This window comes from Mesoplodon densirostris, chromosome 1 (assembly GCF_025265405.1).
Source record: "Mesoplodon densirostris isolate mMesDen1 chromosome 1, mMesDen1 primary haplotype, whole genome shotgun sequence".
NCBI classification, from domain to species: Eukaryota; Metazoa; Chordata; class Mammalia; order Artiodactyla; family Ziphiidae; genus Mesoplodon; species Mesoplodon densirostris.
In genome coordinates, this window is record NC_082661.1 from 93,160,228 (window position 1) to 93,186,505 (window position 26,278).

General features: G+C 35.7%; 1 protein-coding gene across 2 annotated transcripts in view; it reads right to left on the reverse strand.

The window, feature by feature from the left end:
• Positions 1–8,908: 8,908 nt before the first annotated feature.
• The window catches only part of MFSD8 (major facilitator superfamily domain containing 8), a 42,519-nt gene continuing 25,149 nt past the window's right edge, over positions 8,909–26,278 (reverse strand). For both annotated transcript variants that reach the window (XM_060105845.1, XM_060105853.1), the window contains 5 exons: positions 23,454–23,562; positions 15,628–15,762; positions 12,393–12,496; positions 12,061–12,305; positions 8,909–10,311 (listed from right to left, as the gene is read on the reverse strand). In XM_060105845.1, the coding sequence (XP_059961828.1) occupies positions 10,105–10,311; positions 12,061–12,305; positions 12,393–12,496; positions 15,628–15,762; positions 23,454–23,562 (800 nt within the window). In that variant the 3' untranslated portion in view covers positions 8,909–10,104. The remainder of the gene's footprint in view (positions 10,312–12,060; positions 12,306–12,392; positions 12,497–15,627; positions 15,763–23,453; positions 23,563–26,278) is intronic.

Here is a 26,278-nt window from a genome sequence, read left to right on the forward strand (position 1 = left end):
GTGACTTTTTTCATTTCAAAAAACTTCTTCTGGAAGCCTTTCTATAAAAGAGAATTTTAATCTATACCATAACGGATGTATTCTAATGAGAGAACAAAGCAGAATGAAACTTGAGTCACTTACAAGATGTAGTGGTCGTAGACTAAAATAGGACACCTAACTTTGCTCTTAGAACATATACCCCTAAAATTACTGTGTTCACATATTTGTATTGAACAATCTTTTAAAGCAAAAATGTAAATGGTGTGTGGTATATTTCTGCTTTTTTTTTTTTTTTTTTTTTTTTTTTTTTTTTTTTTTTTTTTGCTGTACGCGGGCCTCTCACTGCTGTGGCCTCTCCCGTTGCGGAGCACAGGCTCCGGACACACAGGCTCCGCGGCCAGGCTCGCGGGCCCAGCCGCTCCGCGGCATGTGGGATCTTCCGGGATCGGGGCATGAACCCGTATGCCCTGCATCGGCAGGCGGACTCTCAACCACTGCGCCACCAGGGAAGCCCCTCTGCATTTATTTTTTTCCCTACTTCTTAGACATATTAAGAATCATGGACAAAACATGCTGGAGTTTCTCTCTAAGCCAATAAAATGGACAACCTGGAAGAAATGGACAAATTCTTAGAAATGCACAACCTGCCAAGACTGAATCAGGAAGAAATAGAAAATATGAATAGACCAATCACAAGCACTGAAATTGAAACTGTGATTAAAAATCTTCCAACAAACAAAAGCCCAGGACCAGATGGCTTCACAGGCGAATTCTATCAAACATTTAGAGAAGAGCTAACACCTATCCTTCTCAAACTCTTCCAAAATATAGCAGAGGGAGGAGCACTCCCAAACTCATTCTACAAGGCCACCATCACCTTGATACCAAAACCAGGCAAGGATGTCACAAAGAAAGAAAACTACAGACCAATATCACTGATGAACATAGATGCAAAAATCCTCAACAAAATACTAGCAAACAGAATCCAACAGCACATTAAAAGGATCATACACCATGATCAAGTGGGGTTTATTCCAGGAATGCAAGGATTCTTCAATATATGCAAATCAATCAATGTGATATACCATATTAACAAACTGAAGAAGAAAAACCATATGATCATCTCAATAGATGCAGAGAAAGCTTTCGACAAAATTCAACACCCATTTATGATAAAAACTCTGCAGAAAGTAGGCATAGAGGGAACTTTCCTCAACATAATAAAGGCCATATATGACAAACCCACAGCCAACATCGTCCTCAATGGTGAAAAGCTGAAACCGTTTCCACTAAGATCAGGAACAAGACAAGGCTGCCCACTCTCACCACCCGTATTCAACTTAGTTTTGGAAGTTTTAGCCACAGCAGTCAGAGAAAAGGAAATAAAAGGAATCCAAATTGGAAAAGAAGAAGTAAAACTGTCACTGTTTACAGCTGACATGATACTATACACAGAGAATCCTAAAGATGCTACCAGAAAACTACTAGAGCTAATCAATGAATTTGGTAAAGTAGCAGGATACAAAATTAATGCACAGAAACCTCTGGCATTCCTGTACACTAATGATGAAAAATCTGAAAGTAAAATCAAGAAAACACTCCCATTTACCACTGCAACAAAAAGAATAAAATATCTAGGAATAAACCTACCTAAGGAGACAAAAGACCTGTATGCAGAAAATTATAAGACACTGATGAAAGAAATTAAAGATGATACAAATAGATGAAGAGATATACCATGTTCTTGAATTGGAAGAATCAACCTTGTGAAAATGACTCTACTACCCAAAGCAATCTACAAATTCAATGCAATCCCTATCAAACTACCACTGGCATTTTTCACAGAACTCGAACAAAATATTTCACAATTTGTTTGGAAAAACAAAAGACCCCGAATAGCCAAAGCAATCTTGAGAACGAAAAACGGAGCTGGAGGAATCAGGCTCCCTGACTTCAGACTATACTACAAAGCTACAGTAATCAAGACTGTATGGTACTGGCACAAAAACAGAAAGATAGATCAATGGAACAGGATAGAAAGCCCAGAGATAAACCCATGCACATATGGTCAACTTATCTTTGATAAAGGAGGCAGGAATGTACAGTGGAGAAAGGACAGCCTCTTCAATAAGTGGTGCTGGGAAAACTGGACAGGGACATGTAAAAGTATGAGATTAGATCACTCCCTAACACCATACACAAAAATAAGCTCAAAATGGATTAAAGACCTAAATGTAAGGCCAGAAACTATCAAACTCTTAGAGGAAAACATAGGCAGAACACTCTATGACATAAATCACAGCAAGATCCTTTTGGACCCACCTCCTAGAGAAATGGAAATAAAGACAAAAATAAACACATGGGACCTAATGAAACTTCAAAGCTTTTGCACAGCAAAGGAAACCATAAACAAGACGAAAAGACAACCCTCAGAATGGGAGAAAATATTTGCAAATGAAGCAACTGACAAAGGATTAATCTCCAAAATTTATAAGCAGCTCATGCAGCTCAATAGCAAAAAAAACAGACAACCCAATCCAAAAATGGGCAGAAGACTTAAATAGGCATTTCTCCAAAGAAGATATACAGACTTCCAACAAACACATGAAAGAATGCTCAACATCATTAATCATTAGAGAAATGCAAATCAAAACTACAATGAGATATCATCTCACACCAGTCAGAATGGCCATCATCAAGAAATCTAGAAACAATAAATGCTGGAGAGGGTGTGGAGAAAAGGGAACACTCTTGCACTGCTGGTGGGAATGTGAATTGGTACAGCCGCTATGGAGAACAGTACGGAGTTTCCTTAAAAAACTAAAAATAGAACTATCATATGACCCAGCAATCCCACTACTAGGCATATACCCTGAGAAAACCATAATTCAAAAAGAGACATGTACCAAAATGTTCATTGCAGCTCTATTCACAATAGCCCGGAGATGGAAACAACCTAAGTGTCCATCATCGGATGAATGGATAAAGAAGGTGTGGCACATATATACAATGGAATATTACTCAGCCATAAAAAGAAACGAAACAGCTATTTGTAATGAGGTGGATAGACCTAGAGTCTGTCATACAGAGTGAAGTAAGTCAGAAAGAGAAAGACAAATACCGTATGCTAACACATATATATGGAATTTAAGAAAAAAAAATGTCATGAAGAACCTAGGGCTAAAACAGGAATAAAGACACCTACTTGAGAATGGACTTGAGGATATGGGCAGGGGGAAGGGTAAGCTGTGACAAAGCGAAAGAGAGGCATGGACATATATACAGTACCAAACGTAAGGTAGATAGATAGTGGGAAGCAGCCTCATAGCACAGGGAGATCAGCTCGGTGCTTTGTGACCGCCTGGAGGGGTGGGATAGGGAGGGTGGGAGGGAGGGAGATGCAAGAGGGAATGGATGTGGGAACAGATGTATATGTATGACTGATTCACTGTTATAAAGCAGAAACTAATAAAAATTAAAAATTAAAAATTAAAAAAACGCTGGATTTTCTGAATTTTGAACATGTAAGTAATGTATATTTATGTTACAAGTAACATATGTATATTTTATATTTATTTTTGTAGCACTAGTTTGTGATGAGACATTTCTGAAAGTTCATTTTATTAAAAAAATAATAAATACAGTGTTACTTTATCTTTTGATTTATTTAATTAAATACTTCATTTAGGGACTTCCCTGGTGGTGCAGTGGTTAAGAACCCACCTGCCAATGCAGGGGACATGGGCTTCAATCCCTGTTCCACGAAGATCCCACATGCCATGGAGCAACTAAGCCCGTTCACCACAACTACTGAGCCTGTGCTCTAGAGCCTGCGAGCCACAACTACTGAGCCCGCATGCTGCAACTGCTGAAGCCCGTGCGCCTAGAGCCCGTGCTCTGCAACAAGAGAAACCACCGCAATGAGAAGCCCACACACCTCAACGAATAGTAGCCCCCGCTCGCCGCAACTAGAGAAAGCCCGCATGCAGCAATGAAGACCCAACGCAGCCAAAAGTTTTTTTAAAAAAAGAAAAATATATAATTTAAAATAAGTTACATAGTAAACTCATTTTTAGGTTTTTTTCCTGTTTAAGAGCCAATTAAATTTTTTAATTAATTTTTCAAAATGGTAAGTACATTGTTTCTCTACCTTTATCTGAAAATATCTGTATATTTTAATGATAAACATTTTAACACTGAAGACCTCAACAATGCAATTAACTAACATGAGGAAAAAATATTTGATAGTGGGACAGCAATTCTTAATGTAATACTCAAGGTAAAATAGGAATAGAATGAAACTACTTAAATATAAGGACTGTTAATGCTCCCTGCTGATTTTTATAATCAGAGAAATATTGGAGCCAATTCCATTAAATAGTCAGGAATACCCAATGTCACAATTATTCAGCATTGTTTTGGAGGTTGTTACCTACCGCAATGAGAAGAAAAATAATAATTTGTAACATAAGTTGCACAGTTAATAAGAAAAAGACAACCCAATAGAAAAATAGGCAAAAGATATGAACAGATAATTCAAAGGAGAAAATCCATATAACAAATCAAAATCCATATACTCAACCACATCTGTAGTTGGAGAAATACAAGATTAAAACAAAAATCATTTCCCTTTATGAAAGATTCGTAAAAAATAATAATAGTGGTATGATGAGCAGGGCTTTCTCAGGTGTTGTTGATTACAGTGTAAATGATAAAGCAATTTGGCAATATCTATTAAAATTATTTTAATACATAGGTAATCCAACTTTGGGGAGGAAAATTATGTAAACCCTTCTCTTAGGGATAAAAGTATGATTAGAAGAATTTCCTCTTAAAACTGGAAATAATTAAAGGAAGTCCTAGCTTAATTTTGAAGGCTAAAGACTCAAATACATTTTGCTTTGACAGAATTTAGGTGTATTTTTATTTTATCATCTCCTTTTTAATAAGTCTTAATGTGTCTTTATGTTTCAGGTATTTCTCTTATACATATTATACAGCTGAATTTTTTCAATCCAATGTAATAAGCTCTGTAGTCTACTTTGTTTACATTTATTATCATTTCTGATTTATTTTCACTGTTTGTCATTACAGTTCTGTTGCATTTACTTCCCATCTTATTCTGTTTTCTACTAACCATACTTCTTTTATTTTCCTTTCCTCCCTTCTTTCACGTTGAATTTCCTTTTCATATGCATATTTAAATTTTCTTTCAGCAGATTTTTCTTGAATTAAAGTTTTTAGAATTTGTTCTGTTTCATTGCTTTGGTTTTCTCCTTCAAGGACTTCTGCTATATGTATGTTAAATCACCTGTGCCTAATTTTTATATCCATCACTTTCTCCACATCATTTTTTTCTCTTTATTTCTGTTATTTTAATTTTCCTCCATCTTTAATTTCCCTTAAGAAGTTATCTATGGCATCTTATTTACTCTTGTGTTCCTTCTAATTTGTTCATGTCTGAAATTATTTTTTAAGTTTCTTATTCTTTCCTGAGCTCTGCCAGCAATATTTTCATAACTTCCTATTATCTTATTTCTCTAGTTCATTTGGAAATTTTCCCATTTCTCAGTTTTTTCAAATTACGATGTTATTTTTTAATCTTTCCATTACTTCGTAATTTCTTTCATCTCATTTTATAATACATTCTGTTTTTATCTGTTTTATGGGCATATCTGTCTGGCATGCCTTTGTTGTCTATGATAACATTAGTTCAACTGCACTTTTCCTGTTTCTCCTCAGTATTTATTCCAGAAAATGGCATCTGCATCACTAGCTGTTCATGTCAGGATCCTGGAACTCATGCTTAACACCTTATTTTACCTCATCTAATCACCAGTTAATCCTGCCAACTCTACCTCTAAAATATATTTTACATGCTTTAAATTCCCAATTCCACTGTCAGTTCCCTAATTCAAGTCACCAGCATCACTCATCTGAACTACTGCAATAGCCTCCTGCTTGTCTCTAAACATCTACTCTTGCTTCCTATATGAATCAGGGTTTTTACTTGCAAACATCAAAATCTAACCTAGTTAGCTTACACAGAGAATATATTTATTAAAGGATATCAGCTCACAGACCCTCGAGGAGGGAAAGATACTCAGGCTTTGCAGCTAATAACAATGGCTGAATCACAATGTAGGAGCTTCCCCAGAAGAAGACATCCTAACAACCCTGCTCAGCACAGATCCCACAGCCATGCTGATGAAGCTAGGGGACTAGGTTCTGGGACCTCTGACTGCTTTCTCCAGAATTTAGCCACTGACCTTGCTCCCTCACTAAAGTCAGTTTTGCTTATGTTGCTCACTTCCTCTTTTTGCTCAGTTCCTTATGAAGTTTCACATTGGAGGAGTGTACTGGCAGAGCCAGAAACACAAGGTCATGGCTTGGCTGCAAAGGTAGAGAGAACGAATACATTTTGGCTTCTATCTAAAAGGAGAGGCTCAATGTGAGAAATTCTCCAAATGTAGAAGGGTCTGCAGGAAATGAAGAGTGGTCACATACATGATAAATGTCTTCCACATCCATTCCAATTCATACTTCACACTGCAGCCAGCTCATTCTAAAATACACAGCTGATTATGTTATTAACTTATGTTAAATTAATTGTGGAAATTTAAAAACACACAGAAGTACAGATATACCAGGATAAGGAACCTCCATGTGTCTCCCACCCAACTTCAACAAATATTTTGCCAATCTTGTTTCATCTCTCTTACTGATATCCTTCCCCCACTGGAGTATTTTGAGGCAAATCCCAGAAATCATATAATTTCTATCATAAATTCTTTAGTACCTTTAACAGATAAGGAGCTTTTAAAAGCATAACCAATAACACACATCTCAGAATTAACAGTAATTCCTTAATATCATTTAATGGTGAGTCCAGTTTCAAATTTCTCCAGTTACCTCAAAAATACCCTTTTACATTTGACTTAAAACAAGATCCAAAATAAGATCTATATAATGCATTTGATTTATATATCTGAAGTTTCATCTATGACTGCTGATCTCTCAACTTTTATTTTTTCCACGCCATTTTTTTTTTTTAATTTTAAGCAACTGGACCATTTGTCTATAGAATATATCATCTTCTGGGCTTAGATGATTACTTCCTAGAGGTGGCTTTTAGTTGTATCTTTCGTATTTCCTGTAAACTGGTAGTTTATATCTACAGGCTTGATTAGATTCTGACTCAATGTTTTTTGGCAGGAACACTTTCATAGGTGGTGCTGAGTACTTGCTGCATCAAATCAGGAGGCACGTAACGCTTACCCACTTTTAATGATGTTGCTAAGAGTGATCAGTGCGTTCAGGTGTTGTCGGCTTCATCCATCCTTTGGAAGGTTCCTCAATAATCTTCCACCTCAGTAGTTTTATCATTCACTGATGAATGGTGCCCATATCTATAATATTATTTCACTAAAGGATGCTAGATGGGGGGTTTTCTAATTCTATTATTCCCTTGTATTTATTAGCTTGGATTATTCTATAGGAAATAACTTTCCCTCATCAATATTTTATTACCCTGAAGTTTAGATACAGGAAAGGCAGAAGAGAAGCTTAAGTCTTTATTTCCTGGTTTTTAGAGTAAAGAGTTAAAGCCCTAGCAACCTCCAAAGGTGACCAGTGTGTTTCTTACTTTTAATATCATTATGAACTCATAGATTTTCACACATTCAATGTGTTTAAATTGGCTGTAGATATTATTCTTCTCAATGCTTTAATTGTCCCATTTTTGGCTAGTATAAGTCCCTTTATTTGATTCCTGGGTCCTTTTGGCAAGACAAGCCACAAAATGGAGAATGCCTAAAAATAAAGTCAAACAGAGGTACACAATGAAATATATCACCTCATGCCTGTTAAAATGGCTATCAAAAAGATAAATATAACAACTGTTTGCAAGTATGTAGAGAAACAGAATCCTCATGCCCTGCTGATAGGAATGTAAATTGGTGTAGCCACCATGGAAAACAGTATGGAAGGCCCTCAAAAAATTAAGAACTACCATGTATCCAGCAATTCCACTTCTGGGTGTATATCCAAAGAAGATGAAGGCAGGATGTCAAAGAGATATCTGCACTCTCGTGTTCATTGCAGCATTATTCACAACAGCCAAGGTACGATGGACAACCTAGGTGTCCATCAACAGATGAATGGATAAGGAAAATGTAAGTAAGTGTGTGTGTATGAATATTATTCGGCCATAAGAAAGGAGACCCTGCCATTTGTGACAAGATGGATGGACCCTAAAGGCATTACGCTAAGTGAAGTAAGTCAGAAAGAGAGGGACAAATACTATATGATATGACTTGTATGTGGAATCTAAAAGAGACAAACTATTAGAGGCAGAGAGTGGAATGACAGTTGCCAGGGGCTAGGCCGTGAAGGAAATGGGGAGTTGTTGGTCAAAGAGTACAAACTTCCTGTTATAAGATGAATAAGTTCTAGGGATCTATTGTACAGCATGGTGATTATAGTTAATAACACTGTATTATATACTTGAAAGTTGCTAAGAGAGTAGATCTTAAATGTTCTCACCACAAAAAAAGAAATGGTAATTATGTGATATGATGGAGGTGTTAGCTAATGCTGTGGTGGTAATCATTTTGCAATATGTAAGTATCAAATCAATATGTTGTACACCTTAAACGTATACAATGTCATATGTCAATTATATCTCGATAAAGCTGGAAAAAAACAAATGACAAAGGGAAAAGATAAGCATCTACAAACCAAGGAGAGGCCTCAGAAAAAAACAACCCTGCTGACACCTTGATCTCAAGCCTTCTAGCTTCCAGAACTATGAAAAATAATTTTTTCTTATTCAAGCCACCCCCCCAAAAAAGTACAACAAACAATATAAAGTGCAAATTATAGTGTTTACTCTTAGATTTGAAAATATTTATAACTTAGAGTAGGAAACATTTGGAAAAGTATTTAGAAATATTTTTGCATTTTTGGGTAATACTGATTATCCATATAGATAGTTCTGTACTAGTCCCTTTTAGCAGCATTCAACTTATGTGAAGTAGTAAAGTATACATAGTGTGATTTAGCCAATTTCTAGTAAACTTGGTAAACTGTTAGATTACAGCTATTTTACCTCAGATTTATTAGCCTGCCTATATTGGGGCTGTCGGGCCTATCCAAATTTAAAATTCTGCAGTTCTGAGTAGCTATGCAGACACAGATTGAAAACCGTTGGGTCTTCCCTACCACTACTGAGAGAGAAAAAATAAATAAGGTAATAGTTTTTCTCTAGAATTTAAGGGAATTAGAAAATGCCAATAATTTTAACAGTTTTCTGTTCAGTATATGTATATAATAACACATATCTGGCTTATGTTTCTAAAGTGAATTATTTATTAGGACTTGAAAGAAAAAAGTAGTTATCTGTACTACAGGTAGAAAAATCCATCTTAATCTCTTAATCCTCTTTATTGCTCAAATATGAGCATTATTCATACACATCCATTAACTTAGGGGTTAATTAGTAAGATCCTGAACTAAAATAAGATGGAAAGTGTAGTATTAAAAATCATGACTTATAGAAGCTAAGGGAGGATGGCAGGCATGGTAAGTATAAAATTTAAGTCATGATTTTATTTCATAAGGAAAACTTTATAATAACAGAAAAATGAATTTTTAATAAATAAAAAGGAGATAGCTATGAATAAAGGTACCTCTGTTAGGTAAAAAATTTCTATAATTTCATTCTATTACAGGTAATTCATATAGAACTCTCCTTATGATTTCACTGCATAGATATTCTCTTGTTATTTTAATGACGCCTCTGCAGTTTGACTTAAGAGTATAACTTCACATTTATAGACCACTGTCTATTCACTCATGACTTTATGCCACCCCCAAAAAAATGTCATATGAAGACTATTTCTTTTTTGAGATAAGGAAACTATGATCCAGAATTTATATATTATCTTGCTATTCATAATTACACATAGAATTCCCTATTTTATTCAATATATGTTCTTGTTATTCAACATATGCAATATCTACAACCTGACTTTAGGAAACTGACTCTTAGCAATCGTCTAGCAGAGCCTTAAAAGAGAAAGCTCCACACAGCAAGTACTTTCCACCACAGCCTTAGCTAGGTTATTCTTGAATCCTTCCATGCCTTACAGAAAAAGCAATGAGTCTTCTATAAACCACACCCAGGAGTGTGATGGTGAGCACCACCATTCCACACACAAGGCTGAAAGCCCATCGTGGACCCCAGGCAGCGTACACTTGGCTGATGAAGACGGGTCCAAGAATCCGTGCTGCACTTCCAGACGCTGTTAACCAGCCCATGTATATACCCTGTTGGGGGAGAAGCAGACTGATACTCAGGTGTAGTTATTTTAAAAGCAAGGATGATGCTAATATTACCAAACTATGACAAACACGAGAATCACTTCCTCCATATGTTATTTTTAAATTAAACATAAAGTAACTCTCTATAAATACAGCAAATAATGAGCAATAAACTTATTTGATATACTGTTTAGGAAAATAAAAGTGTAAAAGAACAAACACTGTCTGCTGAAATAATTCATAAATTTACTTTTTAAGGCTACCATTTATTCTGTACTTGCTATTTTCCAGACACTGTGTCAGGTGCTTTACATATATTGTTTCCAACGTTCACAAATTTCTATGATTGGTATTATCCCCACTTAACAAATGTGGAAGCTAAAGCTCAGAAAATTCAAGTAACTTATCCAAGAGATATGAAGCCCTGTTTGGCTGACTCCACTGTATTAATTTCCACTATACCACAATGTCACTGCTCCAACTACTGTATCCAAAACTATAGCCCATACAATATACCCAAGAATGTGCAATGCAGCATTACTTTTAATATGCTCCAATTGTAAATAACCTGTCAAGCGTGGATTAAGTAAATAAACTATGGTACATTTAATAAATGGAATGCTAAATAGTTGCTTAAAAGAATATGGTCTTATACAGAATAAGATCTTATAACAAGAATAACATCTCTATACACATTGACATGGAAAGAAGGCCATGGTGTGTTAAGGGGAAAAAAATCCAAGATGTAAAAAAGGTTTATATACATGAGATATAATTCATTTTATCTTTTTTTTAAAAAGACATGAGGGTGGATATGTTTGAAAAGGCATAAAAAATATTGTGAAGTGTACAAATGAAGTAAACAGTGGTTGACTTTAGTGTGATGCAGGTAAGGAGAGCCTTCCTTTTCTGCTATATACATTTCAAATTACTTGAATTTTGTTACAACCATCATGTATTGTTTTTGTAATTAATATGCTTTTATTCTTGGTTTTGAAAATGTGAAAATATAACTTTATAGATTAAAAAACCCAGAAATTACCAAAATGTTTTACCTATTGTTATAGCTTTAAAACACTGATGTTAGTTTTTTTTCTCTTTGCTTTATTTCAATAAACACTAATTTCTACCTTGAAAATGTAAAACTATCAATTTAATTTTTATAAAGAGCAAGATACTATTTTCATTTTGTTGCCATTTAAATAATTGCTACTAAAGAGAAAAGTCAGAAGTAAAACCTGGAAATAAGCTAAATATATAATAATAGGAAAATGACTGAATAAGTGATGGTACATACATAAGATGGAATATGTCTCTATTAAAAATAATTCCCTAAAAGAAAATTAAATGTCATGGGAGAATATTTACAGAGTATTGTTATATTTCTTTAAAAAAGCAGATTACAGGGACTTCCCTGGTGGCACAGTGGTTAAGAATCTGCCTGCCAATGCAGGGGACACAGGTTTGAGCCCTGGTCCTGGAAGATCCCACGTGCCGTGGAGCAACTAAGCCCGTGCGCCGCAAGTACTGAGCCTGCGTGCCTAGAGCCCTTGCTCCACAGCAAGAGAAGCCACCAGTGAGAAGCCCACGCACCGCAACGAAGAGTAGCCCCCACTCGCAGCAACTAGAGAAAGCCCACGCAACAAAGACCCAACACAGCCAAAAACAAAACAAAAAAACACAGAATGGTAGCAAAAAATGTGAGTGCTTACAAGTATACCTCACACAATTGCAGTGTCATGCTAGCTGACTCACCTGAGGTTTTGGCCCCAGAATTTTTGAATATAATGTATATGACATAACATTGCAGGATGGATAGCCTATTCCAATTAGCACAGCTGATGTGAGGAACTGGGCCAGATGGATCATGGGGGTGTAGAGGCACCAGGCTTGTTCAACTGGGCAACCAGTTGGTCCTTCATTGTGATCTCTTGGAATCTTCCAAAGAGTAACAATTATTTCTCCAAATGTGGTATTAGGGATTGAATTATTATGTAAATCTGTAAGAACAAAATCAGTACAGTGTATTACTTGTTAATTTAAATGAATAACAGGGGCTAACATTATAGAATTATGTATAGCTATACCTTCCCACTGTATTTTGGGAAACTGATGTCCCCAAGGTAACAAGATAAAGAAGCCAACCCATACAACAATGAGTCCTCCCAGTAGAATAGCACGCTCACCAACCCTGTTAAAGGATAGAAACTGTAATTAAAAAATGAAACATTGTATTATAACAGTTTCATTACTTTTAGAATTTTTAAAACTATAAATAATATCTTGATACTTTTTGTGATATACTAATTAAAACGAATGCAAAATATAATTTCCCACTAAAAGGAACCAGGACTCCTCTGAAAACTGGCTGATATCAGGTCTGGGACAGAAAATATATAAGATGAGCCTGGACATCCCTATCATACCAGACAGAACAGAAATTACCAGTGACTACTAGGTCATGATTAGAAGAACTCAGAGGGAATTCCCTGGAGGTCCAGTGGTTAGGGCTGTGAGCTTCTACTGCAGGGGGCACGGGTTCGATCCCTGGTCAGGGAACTAAGATCCTGCAGACCTCATGGCATGGCCCCCCACCAAAAAAATGGACTCAGAGCCAATTTGAGGAAGCTGGCTAAAAATATGACAACGTGAACACCAAAAAGAATAGTAATGACAATGGCTTGAAACACATAAAAATGTTATTTATAAATTCATACTATATTAAAATAAAATACTCTTGGTCATTTTTAGAGGATGTTAGGGAACCCACTCACTATTTTAAAAATCAGTTAATAAAAGGAAAGGATCACCCTGTCTCTCCTACAAAAACTGTACCTCAGGATAACCAAATAGGTAGTGATGGAAAATAAATAAAGGAATGATAGAATTAAAATACCAGCATTTTGCATTGATCTATTAATAAATTAATGGATCTAAGGAATGGTCAATGGCCACTTACATCATAAAAAGAGATAAACAAAACTTTACATTTCTCCTGATGTAAGCACATACCACCACCTATAAAACATTCTTGCCAAAAAATTGAACTCAAATCTCATCAAGCTTCTAGATCTAAGTACCAATTTTCAAGAAATAGATAGTAAACACAGGAAAATATTAAAAAACAAACAAAGACACCACAGGGATTTATTCAGCAAGATCCAAAATGTGGGAAACTATAGGGCAAACATCTTGGTTGCTTCAATTTGTAAGGGAGAAAAAGAGAGAGATGGAAGAGATGTAAAAGAAACTTATAGATTAAAAGAGACTTACGAAATGTAAGAACCTGAGTCAAGTGAGTAAGCTGTGAAATAAAACAATATAAAACAAAACAAATTTTTTAAAAAATTTGAGACAGTGGAGAAAATGTGAATACTCCCTGGATATTTGATGATATTTAGAAATCACTGTTAATTTTTTTAGATGTGATAATGCTGTCATCATTAACTTTTAGAGATACATACTGAAATATTTATGAAGACATGAAATGATGTCTAACATCAGCTTCAAAATAATCCAGGTGTAGGGGATAGGCAGTGTGGAGTAGGTGGAGGTATAGATGAATCAAGATTGTCCAAGGTTATAATTGTTGAAGCTAGGCAATAGATATTAAACATTCAGTACATGATTCTCTCTATACCTTTGTATATGTTTGAAATTTTCCATAACAAAAAATGAAATATACAGGGACTTCCCTGGTGGCACAGTAGTTGGGAATCTGCCTGCCAATGCAGGGGACACGGGTTCAATCCCTGGTCCGGGAGGATCCCACATGCTGTGGAGCAGCTGAGCCCGCGAGCCACAACTGCTGAGCCTGCGTGCCACAACTACTGAAGCCCACACACCTGGAGCCCTTGCTCCGCAACGGGAGAGGCCACTGCAATGAGAGGCCCGCACACCGCGGCAAGGAGTGGCCCCCACTCGCCGCAACTAGAGAGAGCCTGCGCACAGTGACGAGGACCCAACGCAGCCAAGAATGAACGGATTAATTAATTAATTAATTAATTTTTAAAATGAAATATACAAACAAGATCAAAGATTCCTAAAACAAAACAAACACAACACCTCCCATTACCCTTAGAATACCTACAAGGCTTCACATCTTTCCAACCTGATCTTCTCCCATTTGCCATTTCTCTCATTCTGCTCTGGCCAAAATGGCCTTCCTGCTTGTTTCTTAAACGTACAAAGCTCAGTCTTCTGGGGCAAGAGAGTTCCAGGCCACTGCATGGCTGTTCACTGACTTCACTGAGGTCTCTGCTTGGATGTAACTTCCGTTTGAGCTGCCCTCCATGAGCAGTCAGTCAAAACAACACTTCCCCTCTCTCCCAACCCTGCCTTGCCACTTTTTATTCTCTTCCTCTGCTCTATTCTTCATAGTACTTCCCATGACCTGATTTCACATTTGTGTTTATTAGCTTTCCCCCCAGTAGAATACAAGCTCTTTGAAGGATATGAAATTGGATAATCTGTAAGAATGCCTATCAGCAGGACCACTCTACTTCTGTAGCAAGATGTAATGCATGTACTATTATTTAACTTTGAATATGAATCTATATCTATGTCTATATCTGTATCTTGACCCCTTTACTTGGCTCTATAAGGATAGGAATCTTTGTAGTATTCCCCATAACACCTAACCCTATACACTGACTCAATATTTGTTAATTGATTTTAGAACTTTATTAAAGTTCTAAAGTATTGTTAAAATATTTTAGGAATAATTAAGTCGTTAGAACTGTCTAAATTTATCAACTAATGTTCCACTCCAGACTATATGAATGAACTTAATTTTATACAAGTATTTTCCTTAGTGTGTTCTTTACAGTTATACTTTTACAAAATGCTTCTTTAAAAAAGTGTTCTGTGATCAAAGTTACAAATAACTTTGAGAAATGCTACGTACTCTTGTCATGAAGGTGATATAGTATATATACTGAAGATTTAGAAGTTTTAGAGTAAAGAAGTTTGGTGATTTTAACCAGAATTTTCCACACTTAACCATTAATCTTTCACAGCAGAACAATGTTTTATGAAATACACTTTAAATAAAACATAATATACGATAGATACATTAGAAGACAATTATTCACTTTGTAAAATGTCTTGCTTTACCAAAGAATATACTACATGGTACAGAAATATGCTCCCTTAATAAATTTTAAATCTGTTTGCAAACATTCAAGGACTAAAACTCATGCATAATGACAGAAAAGCTTTATATTATTTTACTAATATATTCATTTACGTCGTTAGCTCTGTTTCATGTTTCACTTTAAAAAAAAAAAAGACTTGAAATAAAACCAAAGACAAATAACCTACTTTTTGGAAAGTAATTTTATCCCCATGAAAATAATAACTGCCTCCACTCCAAGAGCAGCAAGTATTATGCCATCATATAACACAGCTTGTTCTCTGGTCCAGGCATACATATCCATTGTTAATGGAGTAACAATGCTAAGAAAAATAAAAAAGAAATTATTCTTATTTTATTTCAATCATAGGCATTGTTACTTAAAGTTGAAATAGTAAGATTTAATAATGATACCAACACATTCAAGAATCTGCATCCCTTTTAACAATGACACCAGATCTACATAAACAAAAATTTTAAGACATTTTAAGTACATTTTGTTGTAACATGCACAAGCTACTAAGTTTGGCTGTTTGCATTTTTATTTTTTAATATTTACTGTAATTATATAAGTAACATGTCCAACACTGCAAAAAGTTTGAAAAACAGGAAAAGGCAACAAACCAACCATAATTCCTAACATTCTAATATAATTAAAAGATCATGGTTGTATTTTGATTTAAACTGGTCTCTTTTCAATGAAATAATGTTACTATGATTAAGTTATTAACTTACTATGATTAAGTTATTAGAAACTTCTGGGATTTTTTTTTCTCTTCCTCTGTCTCTTTCATACCTATCTTTGAATGTACATATTTTTCTCCCTACCTCCAATTGCTGCTCTTCCTTTATATGACTATCTGTCTCCTTCCTTGTCAAGCTTCTTTTCCTACTTTCTGTCTCCTTCTGTTAACTGGCTACAAAAAGGAATTTAAAAATATTCAAAATATTCATTCTTTTTAAAAAAAATCACCATTTAAAATTTTAAAATCAGATGAGCTGCTTTGGAAGATAGTTCACTCGTTTCTCAGTAAGTGAAACATAGAATTATCATATGATCCACTTCCTGGTATATACCCAAAAGAACTGAAAGCAGGGACTCAGATACTTGTACACTAATGTTCATAGTAGCATTACTTACAATAGCCAAAAGATGGAAATAACCCACATTTCCACTGATGGATGAATGGATAAACAAAATTGGTATATAAATAACAGTGGAATATTATTCAGCCATAAAAAGGTATAAAATTCTGACACATGCTACAACATGGATGAACCTTGAAAACATCATGCCAAGTGAAACATACAAGACAAAAAACGACAAAGGATGCATGATTCCACTCATATGAAGTACCTAAAATAGACAAATCATAAACAAAGAAAAGCAAATAGAGGAAACCAGGGGCTGGGTGAGGGGGAATGGGACTTAGTGATAAATGGGTGTAGCACTTCTGTTTGGGATGATAAAAAGGTTCTAGAAACAGATGATGGTGATGGTTGCACAATACTGTGAATGTATTTAATGCCACTGAATTGTGCAATTAAAAGTAATTAAAATGGTACACCTGAAACAAACACATTATTATATACAAATCTGGCCTCAATAAAAACAAAAGAAAATATGGCAGAAAAGCTCTAAGAATCATAGCAGACTACAAGTTTAATACATGTCCAATAACATGGTTCAAAAATGGGAAATAAATATACAAGAGAATAAATTATATCCTTTAAATTGAAAAAAGAAGTTAAAACGGTAAGTTTATGATATGTATATTTACCATAATACAATAAATACCCCCAAAATCAGATGAGCTAAAAATTCCATGTATCTCAATAATTAAAAAAAAATCAAGTATATCTGGCATAAAATGTACTGGCATAAAAACGTTACAGTATATCAAAAAGTGAAAAAACCAAGTTGTCAAATGATAATATCACATATTCTTGTTGGTTTAAAGGATGGGGACACACACACACACACACACACACACACACACCCCTTAATACTTACAGTTGTATAGAAAAAATGTTTCAATACAACACACACTGAAGTATTAGCAGTGGTTACCTCCAGGGAAAGAAGTGGATGTGGAAATACAGTTGTAGTGTTTGGAATATTTACAAGAATATACTATTTTAATAATATAATGGAAAGGTATTTTAAAAATTAAAAAGCCATATGACAAGGGATGTCCCTGGTGGTCCAGTGGGTAGAACTCTGCATACCCATCGCAGGGGGCCTGGGTTCAATCCCTGGTTAGGGAACTAGATCCCGCATGTATGCTGCAACTTTTAAGAGTTCGCATGCTGCAACTAAGAGTGCACATGTCGCAACTGAGAAGTCCGCGTGCTGCATCTAAAAAGATCCCATGTGCTGCAACTAAGACCCAGCAAAGCCAAAATAAATAAATAAATCAATATTTTTTAAAATAAATAAATATATTTTTTAAAAAGCCATATGGTAACTAACGGTCAACAAAGCCTACACAAGGCAGAGATTTTGTAATATACTAGCTTTCTTCAGGATCAGGGCTTAAACAGAGCTAAAATTTCTAGACTGAACCCAACATATATAAGTAGGGCGCTGCAGGACAGAAGGGAGTAGCAGGATATATTTAAAGTAATGAAAGAGAAGAACTTACAACCAAGATTACTCTACCCAGCAAGGATCTCATTCAGATTCAACAGAGAAATCAAAAGCTTTACAGACAAGCAAAAGCTAAGAGAATTCAGCACCACCAAACCAGCTCTACAACAAATTCTAAAGAAACTTCTCTAGGAGGGAAACACAAGAGAAGAAAAAGACCCACAAAAACAAACCCAAAAAAATTAAGAAAATGGTAATAGGAGCACACATATCGATAATTACCTTGAATGTAAATGGATTAAATGCTCCAACCAAAAGACAAAGACTGGCTGAATGGATATAAAAACAAGACCCATATATAAGCTGTCTACAAGAGGCCCACTCCAGGGATTTTCCTGGTGGCACAATGGTTAAGAATTTGCCTGCCGACGCAGGGGACAGGGGTTCGATCCCTGGTTTGGGAAGATCCCACATGCTGCTAAGCAACTAAGCCCGTGAGCCACAACTACTGAGCCTGCACTCTAGAGTCCGCAAGCCACAACTACTGAGCCCTCATGCCACAACTACTGAGGCCCGTGTGCCTAGAGCCTGTGCTCCATAACAAGAGAAGCCACTGCAATGAGAAGCCCATGCACCACAAGAAAGAATAGCCCCTGCTCGCCACAACTAGAGAAAGCCCACGCAGCAACAAAGACCCAACACAGCCAAAAATAAATAAATTAATTAAAATAATAAAAAAGAAGAGACCCACTTCAGACCTAGGGACACATACAGACTGAAAGTGAAGAGACAGAAAAAGATGTGCCATGCAAATGGAAATCAAAAGAAAGCTGGAGGGCTTCCCTGGTGGTGCAGTGGTTGAGAGTCTGCCTGCCGATGCAGGGGACATGGGTTCGTGCCCCAGTGTTGGAGGATCCCACATGCCGCGGAGCTGCTAGGCCCATGAGCCATGGCCGCTGAGCCTGCGCGTCCAGAGCCTGTGCTCCACAATAGGAGGGGCCACAACAGTGAGAGGCCCACGTACCGCAAAAAAAAAGAAAGCTGGAGTAGCAATACTCATATCAGATAAAATAGACTTTAAAATAAAGACTGTTACAAGAGATAAGGAAGGACACTACATAATGATCAATGGATCAACCCAAGAAGAGGATATAACAATTATAAATATTTATGCACCCAGCATAGGAGCACCTCAATACATAAGGCAAATGCTAACAGCCATAAAAGGGGAAATCGACAGTAACACAGTAATAGTGGGGGACTTTAACACCCCACTTACACCAATGGACAGATCATCCAGACAGAAAATAAATAAGGAAATACAAGCTTTAAATGACACAACAGACCAGATAGATGTAATTGATATTTATAGGACAGTCCACCCAAAAGCGGCAGAATACACTTTCTTCTCAAGCGCACATGGAACATTCTCCAGGATAGATCACATCCTGGATCACAAATCAAACCTCGGAAAATTTAAGAAAACTGAAATCATATCAAGCATCTTTTCCAACCACAATGCTATGTGATTAGAAATCAATTACAGGAAAAAAAACTGTAAAAAACACAAACACATAGAGGCTAAACAATACACTACTGAATAACCAAGAGATCACTGAAGAAATCAAAGAGGAAATTTAAGAAAATACATAGAAACAAATGACAATGAAAACATGACAACCCAAAACTCATGGGATGCAGTAAATGCAGTTCTAAGAGGGAAGTTTATAGTAATTCAATCTCACCTCAGTAAACAAGAAAAATCTCAAATAAACAATCTAAATTTACACCTAAAGCAACTAGAGAAAGAACAAAAAACACCAAAGTTAGTAGAAAGGAAGAAATCATAAAGATCAGAATAGAAATAAATGAAATAGAAATGAAGAAAACAATAGCAAAGATCAATAAAACTAAAAGTTGGTTCCTTGAGAACAGAAACAAAATTGATAAAACATTAGCCAGACTCATCAAGAAAAAAGGGAGAGTATTCAAATCAGTAACATTAGAAATGAAAAAAGGAGAAATTACAACTGACACCACAGAAATACAATGGCTCAGAAGAGACTACTTCAAGCAACTATATGCCAATAAAATGGACAACCTGGAAGAAATGGACAAATTCATAGAAAGGTACAACATTCCAAGACTGATTCAGGAAGAATTAAAAAATATAAACAGATGAATCACAAGTAATGAAATTCAAACTGTAATTATAAAGCTTGCAGCAAATAAAAGTCCAGGACCAGATGGCTTCACAGGCAAATTCTATCAAACACTTAGAGAAGAGCTAACACCTGTCCTTCTCAAACTCTTCCAAAAAATTGTAGAGGAAGGAACACTCCCAAACTCGTTCTACAAGGCCACAATCACCCTGATACCAAAACCAGACAAAGATATCACAAAAAAAGAAAATTACAGACCAGTATCACTGATAAACACAGACGCAAAAATCCTAAACAAAATTCTAGCAAACAGAAACCAACAACATATTAAAAGGATCATACACCATGATCAAGTGGGATTTATCCCAGGGATGCAAGGATTCTTCAATATATGAAATCAATCAATGTGATACACTACATTAACAAATTAAAGAATAAAAACCATATGATCATATCTCAATAGATGCAGAAAAAGCTTTTGACAAAATTCAACACTCACTTATGATAAAAACTCTCCAGAAAGTGGGCATAGAGGGAACCTACCTCAACATAATAAAGGCCATATACAACAAACCCACAGCAAACATCATTCTCAATGGTGAAAAACAAAGCATTTCCTCTAAGATCAGGAACAAGACAAGGATGTCCACTCTCACCACTGTTATTCATCATAGTTTTGGAAGTCCTAGCCATGGCAATCAGAGAAGAAAAAGAAATAAAAGCAATACAAATTGGAAAAGAAGTAAAACTGTCACCGTTTGCAGATGACATGATACTATGCATAGGTAATCCTAAAGATTCCACCAGAAAATTACTAGGGCTAATCAATGAATTTGGTAAAGTTGCAGGATAAAAATTAAAGCAGAGAAATCTCTTACATTCCTATACACTAAGAACAAAAAATCAGAAAGAGAGATTAAGGAAACAATCTCATTTACCATTGCAACAAAAAAGAATAAGATACCTAGGAATCAACCTACCTAAGGAGGCAAAAGACCTGTACTCAGAAAACTAAAAAACACTGATGAAAGAAATCAAAGATGACACAAACAGATGGAGAGATATACCATGTTCTTGGATGTGAAGAATCAATACTGTAAAAATGACTATACTACCCAAAGCAATCTACAGATTCAACGCATTCCCTATCAAATTACCAATGGCATTTTTCACAGAATTAGAACAAAAAATTTCACAATTTGTATGGAAACATAAAAGACCCTGAACACCCAAAGCAATCTTGAGAAAGAAAAATGGAGCTGGAGGAATCAGGCTCCCTGACTTCAGACTATACTACAATGCTATAGTAATCAAGACAGTATGGTACTTGCACAAGAACAGAAATATAGATCAATGCAACAGGAGAGAAAGCCCAGAGATAAACCCACACACCTAAGGTCACCTAATCAATGACAAATGAGGCAAGAATATACAAGGGCGAAAAGACAGTCTCTTCAATAACTGGTGCTGGGTGATGGGACCTCTACATGTAAAAGAACGAAATTAGAACATTCTCTGACACTATACACAAAAATAAACTAAAAATGGATTAAATACCTAAATATAAGACCAAACACTACAAAATTCTTAGAGGAAAACATAGAACACTCTCTGACATAAATCACAGCAATGTCTTTTTGGATCCACCTCCTAGAGTAATGAAAATAAAAACAAAAATAAACAAATGAGACCTAATTAAATTTAAAAGGTTTTGCACAGCAAAGGAAACCATAAACAAAATGAAAAGACAACCCACGGAATGGGAGAAAATATTTGTAAATGAAGTGATGACCAACAAGGGATTAATCTCCAAAATATACCAACAGCTCATGCAGCTCAATATCAAAAAAAAAACAACCCAATCAAAAAATGGGCAGAAGATCTAAATAGACACTCTCCAAAGAAGACATACAGATGGCCAAGAGGCACTTGAAAAGACGCTCAACATCACTAATCATTAGAGAAATACATATCAAAACTACAGTGAGGTATCACCTCACACTGGTCAGAATGGCCATCATCAAAAAATCTACAAACAATAAATGCTGGAGAGGGTGTGGAGAAAAGGGAACCCTTTTGCACTGTTGGTGGGAATGTAAATTGATACAGCCACTATGGAGAACAGTATGGACGTTCATTAAAAAACTAAAAATAGAGCTACCATATGACACTGAAGTCCCACTCCTGGGCATATATCTGGAGAAGACCATAATTCAAAGAGACACATGTACCCCAGTGTTCACTGCAGCACTATTTACAATAGCCAGGACATGGAAACAACCTAAATGTCCATCAACAGATGAAAGGATAAAGAAGATGTGGTACATATATACAAAGGAAAATTACTCAGCCATAAAAAATTGGGTCATTTGTAGAGATGTGGACGGACCTAGAGTATGTCATACAGAGTAAATTAAGTCAGAAAGAAAAAAACAATATCGTATATTAACGCATATATGTGGAATCTAGAAAAATGGTACAGATGAACTTATTTTCGGGCAGGAATTGAGACGCAGATGTAGAGAACGGCTATGTGGACACGGTGGGGAAGGGGAGGGTGGGATGAACTGGGAGATTAGGATTGACTTATATACGCTACCATGTGTAAAATAGATAGCTAATGGAGCCTGCTGTATATAGCACAGGGAGCTCAGCTCGATGCTCTGTGATGACCTAGGTGGGTGGTTTCATGGGGGAAGTGGGAGGCACGCCCCAGAGGGAGGGGATGTATGTATACATATAGCTGATTCACTTCATTGTACAGCAAAAACTAACACAATACTGTAAAGCAACTATACTCCAATTAAAAAACAAAAAAAGCCATATGATAACTAATGGTCAACAAAGCCTACACAAGGCAGAGATTCTGCAATATACTAGGTATTTTCAGGATCAGGGCTTAAACAGAGTTAAAATCTCTAGACTGAACCCAACATACATATGTAGGGAGCTATATAGCTTAAAGTAAATTAAATTAATACACAAAGTTTTATAAGTATATTTATCATAAAACTCAGAGGAAAGGGAGAAAGACTAGTGAAACAGACTCCCTTATAAGGAAGGAAGATAAGGCAGTAAGATTACAGAGAATTAACTACATTCAAGTTAAAGGCAAAAAATTTATATATGCTTTTTACATCATGATAAGAAAAATATGCCTTACATAAGGTTTTGAGAACATCTATATTCCTGATTAATATTGCATTAAGAAATACAGGTTATTTACACAATCAGATTTAGATGAAAACAGAAAAAAACTTACGTTTCAAAAAGGGCAAAGATAAACAGAATCACAAAAAACAGAACATTGGTGGCCATAACAGCAACTTGATCAATATTTCCTTGGGGGACCTGAACTTCATCTGTACTTGCTGTAGTAAACAGAAGAAAAATTATATTACCTACACAGCTAATTTTTCTTATGACACTAAAATACTGTAAAATTATACATAGCAAATTCAATGACTAAACATTTAAAATCATTTTTTAGGCTTTCAAAGCAATTTAAAAGTTAACAGTTTACATAACAGAAATAACTTTTAAATGGCATTTAAAATTAAAGTGAATTTTCTTCCCAGGACATACACTTCAATTCTGTTACCTACAGGAAATGCTCAAATTTTCTATTTGGCGTCTCTCAAGCAAAAACAGAAATGTATGTCCATAGAATTCTATAAAATGATCTCATACTAAATACTACATTTGCTTTAAATTTCAGTTGCAGATTTTTTTCTACCTTACCTAAATTTTAAAGTTACATGGATTTCATGAAGACCTCAAAGAGTTTATTAAATAAGTTCTCAGTTCTATGATTCACCTCAATGGATATATAGTTTGAATTTTAACAGTATGTGGAATTACTATTAGTAAATATCCTTATTTTTTAACCACAATTTTTTAAGTCCTTATGTTATCATTTATATTTTTTGCAAAGAACTACCAAGATTTGATGGTGGTTTTATAAATTAGGAAGGCAAATGAGTTAAGATATTCACTTATCTTGAACTACATGGTTAAGTAACACACTCAATATAAGCTATATCTGATGTAATTGAGAAATGTGAAGCCATGTATTGATACATGTATGTATACACATCCATCATGCTATTTTATAATTTACCCACTTATTCAGAGTAAACCAGGTAAGTAATACAAGAATGTATTTATGTTATCTTTAAGTGTATGTGTAGCAGAAGTGGGGTGATTTTCCTAAGACACAATAAATTTCTATAATTTTTTCATAATAGTGCCTGCCTTTATATCTCAGGATTCCTGAGGAGGAGTTCTTCCTCCAATAATAAGTGAGATTTGAAAATAGTCTGCTATACTTGGGGGCAATTAAGCACCTTGGACACTCGACATAGGGCTATGACCTCCCTTTCACACAAAGAAAACCAGTCACACCTTTGTCCAGTTCCTTTTCTGGGGTAGACTCTGGTCCCTGTGGGCCTTAAATTATTTTGGATAGACCTCCCTGATTCTCAATCACCACCTAGAAGCCAGTCTTTACTCCTTTGAATCAAATATCAACATTGCCCCAAGTTAGACTGGAGTTTACTTCATATGTGTTTAGTTTTCTGCAGCCTCCAACCAGTGCTAGCTTTAGTGGGGAGACTCAGAAATGTTGCATCCTAAACTGTGGGAACTGACTAGGTATCCTAATTATAAGAATTTTAAGAAAACACTACATATTGATTAAAAAACTGTGTAATTGGAAATTAAATCCTATCCCATGATAACATCTTTAATAACAGGAACAACTTGATATGTTTTATCTAAACATTTTTGAAATTTAAAAATGATCTTTGTTTTAAAAAAATTATTTTGAAGGACTTAGAAATCTTATGAAAGAAGACAGATCTCTCCTTTTTAAACTCTCATTTGTGCTTTAGAGCAGTGCTGTCCAATAGAACTCTGACGTGATGGAAATGTTCTTTCTCTCTACTGTCCAGTACAGCTAGCTGCTAGTCACATATACCCATTAACTAAGCACTTGACATGTAGCTTGTGTGGGAGTTCCCTGGAGGTCCGGTGTCTAGGACTCGCTTTCACTTATGTGGACCGGGTTCAATCCCTGGTTAGGGAACTAAGATCCTGCAAGCCACGCCACACAGCCAGAAAAAAAAAAAGAAAAAAAATAGCTAGTGAGATAGTGAGAATGAGGAATTTCTTAAATGTAATTAAGTTTAAACAGCCCAATATGACTAGTGGCTACCACACTGGACAATATAGCTGTATGTTTTTGCTACTCAAAGTGTGGTTCATAGACCAGCAGCATCAGTTCCCATGGGAGCTTGTTATAAATGTAGATTCTCCCTCCCCAGGCCTACTGAAACAGACTCTGCATTTTAACAAGGTTCCCAGGTGCTTTCTAAGCATATTAAAGTCAATAAAGCAAGGATCTATATGGTTATCCCCTTCAACTTATGAAAGATTTCTTGTGTATCTTCCCTTTCTCAGCCCCTCAACCTCACCCTCTTTAACTTGCTCATTCTCTTTACCTTTAAAGAGGTAGAGAAATAGGTCCTTTAAGTTAGCATCCTGTCTTACACCTTTTCCAAAAAGTAGCTTAAACCCACTGCCGGCACTTCCTCACCACTCATTCTTTCTTTTTATTTTGAAAACTTTCAAACACATCCTTATCCATCTATGCCCTAGATTCAACAATATTTTGCCACACTTGATTCATCTACCCCTTCCTTTCCTCCCTTCTGTCACTCTCTCTTTGTTGCTGTACTGTTTTTCACTAGATGATTCCCAAATTTCTATCTCTAGCTTTGATCTCTACTGCCAAAATTACAGATGCCTCTGGAATTTTTTAGTTGTTCTAGGGTAGCATTATATTTGGCTTGAAACAAATTGAAATCACCTTATCTTTTCAGCCAATGTCCCTTCTTAAATTCTTCTTCTTTCATTCTTTCAATTATCTAGAATCAAAACCCAGCAGACATCTTCAACAAGCCCCTCCATTCCTTAGTATTCCCTATCCAACCTGTCAGAATCTTTTTTTTTTTCTTCAAAAGCTCATATCTCATCCCTTCACCATTCTGTTACTGCTGTAGTTCAGGTCTTTACATATCTGGATTA